Genomic DNA, 10000 nt, shown 5'->3' on the forward strand with positions numbered 1-10000 from the left:
CCAGAAAGAAACAAACAATAGTTTTCTATCGCCTGATGCTGCGTTCCCTGACTAACACCAATGTTCTATGTGGTGTGTGCTTTTATTTTGAAAAGTCAGTCAGTGTGTGTTGTGATGATTTATGTTGTGTGCTTTTATTTTGAAAGGTCAGTCCGTGTGCCGTTGTGATGTTCACGTGATCAGTCCGGTAGTGGTTATTTCTACAGAGCCGCTTACATAGAGACATAAAATATATGAAATCGGTGAATGTAATTTCATTTGTTTGACTGACTGAAGTATTTTACATACGGTTTGATTTGACTGCGTGATTTTGTAAAGTGTCTGCCATCATCCTGACTGCTAATGGCTGTTTAGGCAATATATGGATCAAATGATATGGACAGTTTTAACAGATTTGCCTGAAAATAATCGACGATCTCATAGATTTAAATATGATACGTTACACTGTGTTTCTTTACAATATCCTCTCTGATTCATGAGCATATCCGTTTAGCATTAGCATTAGCCGAGGCTGTCTCAGCTGTACTGTATATAAACACACACACACACATACACATTCTCACGGCGAACATGACGGATCTGCAGAGCAAATACAGTAAACTGGCTCAGGAGTATTCAAAGGTGAGCTCATCTTCATCATCATCATCATCTTTTTCATCATCGCTTTATGATTCCAGTCTGTTCAGAAACACTCGCTCCTGTCATTCGCTGTTCATGTTTAAAGAACATGAAGTTACATATACAGTATCTGCATGTGTTTCGGGGAAGTCGCACTACACCGACACAAACTACTTCCTGATATGAAGTCGTGCCGTTACTGTGAGAGAGTGTGTGTGTGTGTGTGTGTGTGTGTGTCTCTGATCAAAATCTCCATCACTGTGTGTGTGTGTGTGTCTGTCTCTGATCAAAATCTCCATCACTGTGTGTGTGTGTGTGTGTTCCTCAGCTCAGAGCTCAGAACCAGGTGTTGAAGAAGGCGGTTCTGGATGAACAGACGGGCTGTAACTCGCTGAAGGTACTGACTGTGTTCCTCTCGCTGGAGATCCGTGTGCAGGGCGGGTGTGTGTGCTCATGCGTGTGTGTGTGTGCTCATGCGTGTGTGTGTGTGTGTGTGTCAGGATGAGCTGAAGCAGAAGGAGCAGAGCCTTCGGAAGGTGGAGCAGGAGATGGACAGTCTGAGCTTCAGGAACCAGCAGCTGACCAAGAGAGTGGAGCTTCTGCAGGAGGAGCTTCTGCTGTCCGAGAGCAAGAGCCGGAGGAGCAAAGTGACTATACACACACCTGACCTCTGACCTCTGACCTCTGCATCCTCACACACTGACTGTACACCGCCTGACCTCTGACCTCTCTCTTCTCACACACAAACATCATACAGTGTATTTATTTGTTGTTTTCCTGGCTGTTCCTCAGTCTAGCTGATTTCATGAAACACTCTTAGAAAGAAACGTTAAGTAGGGTTCTATATAGAACTCTAGGGGTTCTCGACTCGGTTTTAAAGAACCTTAATGCCAAAAAGGTTTTATGTAAGGAAAAATGTCTTAAACATGTTTGTTTGTGCAGAATAAAGGAGACTCGCCGCCTCAAGTTAACCTGCAGGCACAGAATGTGTTTGATGAAGATCTGCGGAAGAAGATCCAGGAGAATGAAAGGCTTCACATCCAGGTGTGTGTGTGTGTGTGTGTGTGTGTGTGTGTGTGTGTTTGTGTGTGTGTGTGTGTGTGTGTGTGTGTTTGTGTGTGATGGGTGTGTGATAACACTATATAATTGTGTGTTCAGTTCTATGAAGCGGATGAGCAATACCGTCGTCAGGAAGCTCAGCTGCGAGAGCGACTGGATCAGCTGGAGAAAGAGTCTGAGCAGCATCAGGCTGTAGTTGATGCTCTGACCAGCAGATACAGCGACACCATCGAGAAGCTACAGAGCGACAAAGCTCGCCTCGAGGTCAGAGACACGATTATTAGGGACCGGCATGAGTACTCGAGGTCAGAGACATGATTATTAGGGACGGGCATGAGTACTCGAGGTCAGAGACACGATTATTAGGGACGGGCATGAGTACTCGAGGTCAGAGACATGATTATTAGGGACGGGCATGAGTACTCGAGGTCAGAGACACGATTATTAGGGACGGGCATGAGTACTCGAGGTCAGAGACACGATTATTAAGGACGGGCATGAGTACTCGAGGTCAGAGACACGATTATTAGCGACGGGCATGAGTACTCGAGGTCAGAGACACGATTATTAAGGACGGGCATGAGTACTCGAGGTCAGAGACACGATTATTAGGGACGGGCATGAGTACTCGAGGTCAGAGACACGATTATTAGGGACGGGCATGAGTACTCGAGGTCAGAGACACGATTATTAGGGACCGGCATGAGTACTCGAGGTCATAGACACGATTATTAGGGACGGGCATGAGTACTCGAGGTCAGAGACACGATTATTAGGGACGGGCATGAGTACTCGAGGTCAGAGACACGATTATTAGGGATGGGCATGAGTACTCGAGGTCAGAGACACGATTATTAGGGGTGGCATGAGTACTCGAGGTCAGAGACACGATTATTAGGGATGGGCATGAGTACTCGAGGTCAGAGACACGATTATTAGGGGTGGCATGAGTACTCGAGGTCAGAGACACGATTATTAGGGACGGGCATGAGTATTTGAGGTCAGATACACGATTATTAGGGACGGGCATGAGTATTTGAGGTCAGAGACACGATTATTAGGGACGGGCATGAGTACTCGAGGTCAGAGACAGGATTATTAGGGACGGGCATGAGTATTTGAGGTCAGATACACGATTATTAGCGACGGGCATGAGTACTCGAGGTCAGAGACACGATTATTAGGGACGGGCATGAGTACTCGAGGTCAGAGACACGATTATTAGGGGTGGCATGAGTACTCGAGGTCAGAGACACGATTATTAGGGATGGGCATGAGTACTCGAGGTCAGAGACAGGATTATTAGGGACGGGCATGAGTATTTGAGGTCAGATACACGATTATTAGGGACGGGCATGAGTACTCGAGGTCAGAGACACGATTATTAGGGACGGGCATGAGTACTCGAGGTCAGAGACACGATTATTAGGGACGGGCATGAGTACTCGAGGTCAGAGACACGATTATTAGGGATGGGCATGAGTACTCGAGGTCAGAGACACGATTATTAGGGGTGGCATGAGTACTCGAGGTCAGAGACACGATTATTAGGGACGGGCATGAGTACTCGAGGTCAGAGACAGGATTATTAGGGACGGGCATGAGTATTTGAGGTCAGATACACGATTATTAGGGACGGGCATGAGTACTCGAGGTCAGAGACACGATTATTAGGGACGGGCATGAGTACTCGAGGTCATAGACATGATTATTAGGGACGGGCATGAGTACTCGAGGTCAGAGACATGATTATTAGGGACGGGCATGAGTACTCGAGGTCATAGACATGATTATTAGGGACGGGCATGAGTACTTGAGGTCAGATACACGATTATTAGGGACGGGCATGAGTACTCGAGGTCAGATACACGATTATTAGGGACGGGCATGAGTTCTCGAGGTCAGAGACACGATTATTAGGGATGGGCATGAGTACTCGAGGTCAGAGACACGATTATTAGGGACGGGCATGAGTACTCAAGGTCAGATACACGATTATTAGGGACGGGCATGAGTTCTCAAGGTCAGATACATGATTATTAGGGACGGGCATGAGTACTCGAGGTCAGATACATGATTATTAGGGACGGGCATGAGTACTCGAGGTCAGATACACGATTATTAGGGACGGGCATGAGTACTCGAGGTCAGATACACGATTATTAGGGACGGGCATGAGTTCTCGAGGTCAGACACACGATTATTAGGGACGGGCATGAGTACTCGAGGTCAGAGACACGATTATTAGGGACGGGCATGAGTACTCGAGGTCAGATACACGATTATTAGGGACGGGCATGAGTTCTCGAGGTCAGACACACGATTATTAGGGACGGGCATGAGTACTCGAGGTCAGAGACACGATTATTAGGGACGGGCATGAGTACTCGAGGTCAGAGACACGATTATTAGGGACGGGCATGAGTACTCGAGGTCAGAGACACGATTATTAGGGACGGGCATGAGTACTCGAGGTCAGAGACACGATTATTAGGGACGGGCATGAGTACTCGAGGTCAGAGACACGATTATTAGGGATGGGCATGAGTACTCGAGGTCAGAGACACGATTATTAGGGACGGGCATGAGTACTCGAGGTCAGATACACGATTATTAGGGACGGCCATGAGTACTCGAGGTCAGAGACATGATTATTAGGGACGGGCATGAGTACTCGAGGTCAGAGACACGATTATTAGGGACGGGCATGAGTACTCGAGGTCAGAGACACGATTATTAGGGACGGGCATGAGTTCTCGAGGTCAGACACACGATTATTAGGGATGGCATGAGTACTCGAGGTCAGACACACGATTATTAGGGGTGGCATGAGTACTCGAGGTCAGAGACACGATTATTAGGGATGGCATGAGTACTCGAGGTCAGACACACGATTATTAGGGGTGGCATGAGTACTCGAGGTCAGAGACACGATTATTAGGGACGGGCATGAGTACTCGAGGTCAGACACACGATTATTAGGGGTGGCATGAGTACTCGAGGTCAGAGACATGATTATTAGGGATGGCATGAGTACTCGAGGTCATAGACATGATTATTAGGGACGGGCATGAGTACTCTAGGTCAGAGACATGATTATTAGGGACGGGCATGAGTACTCGAGGTCATAGACATGATTATTAGGGACGGGCATGAGTACTCGAGGTCAGAGACACGATTATTAGGGACGGGCATGAGTACTTGAGGTCAGATACACGATTATTAGGGACGGGCATGAGTACTCGAGGTCAGATACACGATTATTAGGGACGGGCATGAGTTCTCGAGGTCAGAGACACGATTATTAGGGACGGGCATGAGTACTCGAGGTCAGAGACACGATTATTAGGGATGGGCATGAGTACTCGAGGTCAGACACACGATTATTAGGGACGGGCATGAGTACTCGAGGTCAGAGACACGATTATTAGGGATGGGCATGAGTACTCGAGGTCAGACACACGATTATTAGGGACGGGCATGAGTACTCGAGGTCAGAGACACGATTATTAGGGATGGGCATGAGTACTCGAGGTCAGAGACACGATTATTAGGGACGGGCATGAGTACTCGAGGTCAGAGACACGATTATTAGGGATGGGCATGAGTACTCGAGGTCAGAGACACGATTATTAGGGACGGGCATGAGTACTCGAGGTCAGAGACACGATTATTAGGGACGGGCATGAGTTCTCGAGGTCAGACACACGATTATTAGGGACGGGCATGAGTACTCGAGGTCAGAGACATGATTATTAGGGACGGGCATGAGTACTCGAGGTCAGAGACACGATTATTAGGGACGGGCATGAGTACTCGAGGTCAGATACACGATTATTAGGGACGGGCATGAGTACTCGAGGTCAGATACACGATTATTAAGGACGGGCATGAGTTCTCGAGGTCAGAGACACGATTATTAGGGATGGGCATGAGTACTCGAGGTCAGAGACACGATTATTAGGGACGGGCATGAGTACTCGAGGTCAGAGACACGATTATTAGGGACGGGCATGAGTACTCGAGGTCAGAGACACGATTATTAGGGATGGGCATGAGTTCTCGAGGTCAGAGACACGATTATTAGGGACGGGCATGAGTACTCGAGGTCAGAGACAGGATTATTAGGGACGGGCATGAGTACTCGAGGTCAGATACACGATTATTAGGGACAGGCATGAGTTCTCGAGGTCAGACACACGATTATTAGGGATGGCATGAGTACTCGAGGTCAGACACACGATTATTAGGGGTGGCATGAGTACTCGAGGTCAGAGACACGATTATTAGGGACGGGCATGAGTACTCGAGGTCAGAGACATGATTATTAGGGACGGGCATGAGTACTCGAGGTCAGAGACACGATTATTAGGGACGGGCATGAGTACTCGAGGTCAGATACACGATTATTAGGGACGGGCATGAGTACTCGAGGTCAGAGACACGATTATTAGGGACGGGCATGAGTACTCGAGGTCAGAGACATGATTATTAGGGACGGGCATGAGTACTCGAGGTCAGATACACGATTATTAGGGACGGCATGAGTACTCGAGGTCAGACACACGATTATTAGGGGTGGCATGAGTACTCGAGGTCATAGACACGATTATTAGGGACGGGCATGAGTTCTCGAGGTCAGACACACGATTATTAGGGATGGCATGAGTACTCGAGGTCAGACACACGATTATTAGGGGTGGCATGAGTTCTCGAGGTCAGACACACGATTATTAGGGATGGCATGAGTACTCGAGGTCAGACACACGATTATTAGGGGTGGCATGAGTACTCGAGGTCAGAGACACGATTATTAGGGATGGCATGAGTACTCGAGGTCAGACACACGATTATTAGGGGTGGCATGAGTACTCGAGGTCAGACACACGATTATTAGGGGTGGCATGAGTACTCGAGGTCAGACACACGATTATTAGGGGTGGCATGAGTACTCGAGGTCAGACACACGATTATTAGGGATGGCATGAGTACTCGAGGTCAGACACACGATTATTAGGGGTGGCATGAGTTCTCGAGGTCAGACACACGATTATTAGGGATGGCATGAGTACTCGAGGTCAGAGACATGATTATTAGGGACGGGCATGAGTTCTCGAGGTCAGACACACGATTATTAGGGATGGGCATGAGTACTCGAGGTCAGAGACACGATTATTAGGGGTGGCATGAGTACTCGAGGTCAGAGACACGATTATTAGGGATGGCATGAGTACTCGAGGTCAGACACACGATTATTAGGGGTGGCATGAGTACTCGAGGTCAGACACACGATTATTAGGGATGGCATGAGTACTCGAGGTCAGACACACGATTATTAGGGGTGGCATGAGTACTCGAGGTCAGACACACGATTATTAGGGGTGGCATGAGTACTCGAGGTCAGACACACGATTATTAGGGGTGGCATGAGTACTCGAGGTCAGAGACACGATTATTAGGGATGGCATGAGTACTCGAGGTCAGACACACGATTATTAGGGGTGGCATGAGTACTCGAGGTCAGACACACGATTATTAGGGATGGCATGAGTACTCGAGGTCAGACACACGATTATTAGGGGTGGCATGAGTACTCGAGGTCAGACACACGATTATTAGGGGTGGCATGAGTACTCGAGGTCATGACAACACATTCACTGCTTCACACTTATGGGTGTCAATGACACAACTTGTTTAGAAAGGCATGTTTCTGTGATGCTGTAGCTGCGCTCACTGTGTTTAAATTCGCTCAGTGCTGCATGAAGCGCATGACATGTTTATTAGATGTCTGATGATACTCGAGTGCTGAACATGCACATCCCTACTGCTCTTCATGTGTGATGATGCTGGTGTGTGTTTGTATGAGGAGATGCTTGTCTAATGATGATGTCGTGTCAGGTGACGGCTCAATCCCTGGAAAGAGAAGCCAAGGACTGTCGGGTCAGAACTGAAGAGTGGTAAGAATGCACATTCGATCGGATCGCAGTAATGTTATCTGTGATCCTTCAGTACGCCTGTTTCACACTGACTGTGATTCTGATATCTATTATAAACGATTTATACGTCAGATTTCCAAATGCACATTCAACCACACTGAACAAATCCAAACCTAGAAGTAGGCATAACATAACATCACTCTGTTCATCTGTGTAAGTTATTCTACAGAAATGCATGAATCTGAAGGTTAGCTTCAGTTCTGGACTGAGTTTGCCATCGGAGCTTTGAAGAAAAGAGCTGAATAACAGAGACGGAGGGGAGGAGCGGAAAGATCTGTTCATCCTCAAACACGTCTTAGTCTGAAGTCGTCGCAGCTTCTGTTCACTCAGACTGACTGAATATTGTGGTTGTAATCACCGTGTGTGATGCCTATTTCTGAAAAGGAGTTATTCCATGTTTGTATGTTGCCTATAAAAGCCTTTTGTGCAGTATTGTGTGGATCTAGTGTTTGGTGTGGCAGAGACGGATGTGTATATGAGCGTGTCAGTGACGACTCCGACACAGACAGTGTGACACAGACGGATACAGACTGCTTTATCATTGACTTTGATTTCATCTATTGGAAGATGTTGATAGTCTGTGTGTGTGTGTGTGTGTGTGTGTGTGTGTGTGTGTGTGTGTGTGTGTGTGTGTGTGTGTGTGTCAGTCAGCAGCAGCTGAGGAAGTATCAGAATGAAGTGAGCAGTCAGTTAAAGCACAGCAGCAGTTTGATTTTGGAGAAAGTGCCCTTTAATGACACCCGTGAGTAACACACACACACACACACACAGTGACGTGATGTAGACTCAAGCTTTTCCTTTATGTGTGTAATGAGTGAATCTTGCGTTTTCCTCAGAGTCGAGTGACTACAACAGTCTGAACGTTCCTCTGCACAACAGACGGCATCAGGTGAGTGTGTGTAGTGTCATCAGGTGTCAGGTGACTGATAGAGTAGCTCTGACTTCCTGTTCCTGTTCCAGCTGAAGGCTCGTGATGTGGCGGCTCAGGCTCTGGGCTTCCTGCAGAATCTGGTGTCGGCACTGCTGAACTTCCACTCCTACACCGAGCAGAGAGTCCACATTTACCCACTCGACTCGTCCATCGAGGCCGTCTCTCCCGTCAACCAGAGGGTACACACACACACGCACGCACACACACACGCACACGTGCTCCGTTAATGCACACGTCTACCAGAGGGTACACACACACACGCACGCACACACGCACGCACACGTGCTCCGTTAATGCACACGTCTACCAGAGGGTACACACACACACACACACACACACCTGCTCCGTTAATACACACGTCAACCAGAGGGTACACACACACACACACACACACCCCTGCTCCGTTAATGCACACGTCTACCAGAGGGTACACACACACACACACACACACACACCTGCTCCGTTAATACACACGTCAACCAGAGGGTACACACACACACACACACACACACACACCCCTGCTCCGTTAATGCACACGTCAACCAGAGGGTACGAACACACACACACACACCCACTCCGTTAATACACGCGCCACACACAGATACACATACAGACTTTATCAAAGAATTTTACTTTCTATCAGAATTAGTATTGGCTGCAGATAAAGTACTAATTGTTGGTGACTTTAATATACACATAGATAATGAAAAAGATGCATTGGGATTGGCATTTAAAGACATTGTAAACTCAGTTGGAGTTAGACAACACGTGTCAGGACCGACTCATTGCCGTAATCATACTCTAGATCTAATACTATCACATGGAATAGATGTTGATGCCGTTGAAATACTGCAGCAGAGCGATGACATCTCAGATCACTATCTAGTCTCGTGTAAATTACATTTAGCCAAGGCTGCAAAGCCGACTCCGTGTTATAAATATGTTAGACCGATCACTTCTGCCACTAAAGATTGCTTTATCAATAATCTTCCTAATCAGTTTCACCATCTCAGCATCCCGGATAGCTTAGAAGAACTTGATATTGCAACAGAAACTTTTAACTCTCTCTTTTCCAGCACTTTAGACACAGTTGCTCCGCTGCTCTGTTAAAGTGCTCGCTCTCGCTTTCATCTCTGCGTGATCGTGACGTTAGTCCTGTCGCTCCGGAGACTGTACGCTGATCGCGAGAGCAGTTGCTGATCAATCCTCGAGTAACAGTGAGAGTAATGAAGACTGCTGTGTTTATTCTAACATCCAAAAAACAAAACACCTCAATCGCTTCCGGAGACGTTCTACAGCGGCGAAACACTGGCGGCCTGTGTCCAGCTCACTCGGGGCGGGTCTATGCTCAAACCAGTGGTGTAGTCTACGTGATACGCAGGTATACGCCGTATAC

The 10000-nt window shown here is 47.5% G+C and overlaps 1 protein-coding gene across 1 annotated transcript in view; it reads left to right on the forward strand.

Annotated features, from left to right (window-relative positions):
* Nucleotides 1–144: 144 nt before the first annotated feature.
* The window catches only part of ppp1r21 (protein phosphatase 1, regulatory subunit 21), a 116011-nt gene continuing 106155 nt past the window's right edge, over nucleotides 145–10000 (forward strand). Inside the window, exons 1-9 of the mRNA XM_079634780.1 lie at nucleotides 145–621; nucleotides 947–1015; nucleotides 1119–1265; nucleotides 1561–1662; nucleotides 1777–1941; nucleotides 7576–7634; nucleotides 8321–8415; nucleotides 8510–8562; nucleotides 8634–8783. Coding sequence (XP_079490906.1) covers nucleotides 571–621; nucleotides 947–1015; nucleotides 1119–1265; nucleotides 1561–1662; nucleotides 1777–1941; nucleotides 7576–7634; nucleotides 8321–8415; nucleotides 8510–8562; nucleotides 8634–8783 — 891 coding nt within the window. The 5' untranslated portion in view covers nucleotides 145–570. The remainder of the gene's footprint in view (nucleotides 622–946; nucleotides 1016–1118; nucleotides 1266–1560; nucleotides 1663–1776; nucleotides 1942–7575; nucleotides 7635–8320; nucleotides 8416–8509; nucleotides 8563–8633; nucleotides 8784–10000) is intronic.

The sequence above is a fragment of the Phoxinus phoxinus genome, assembly GCF_949152265.1.
Source record: "Phoxinus phoxinus genome assembly, chromosome: 14".
NCBI classification, from domain to species: Eukaryota; Metazoa; Chordata; class Actinopteri; order Cypriniformes; family Leuciscidae; genus Phoxinus; species Phoxinus phoxinus.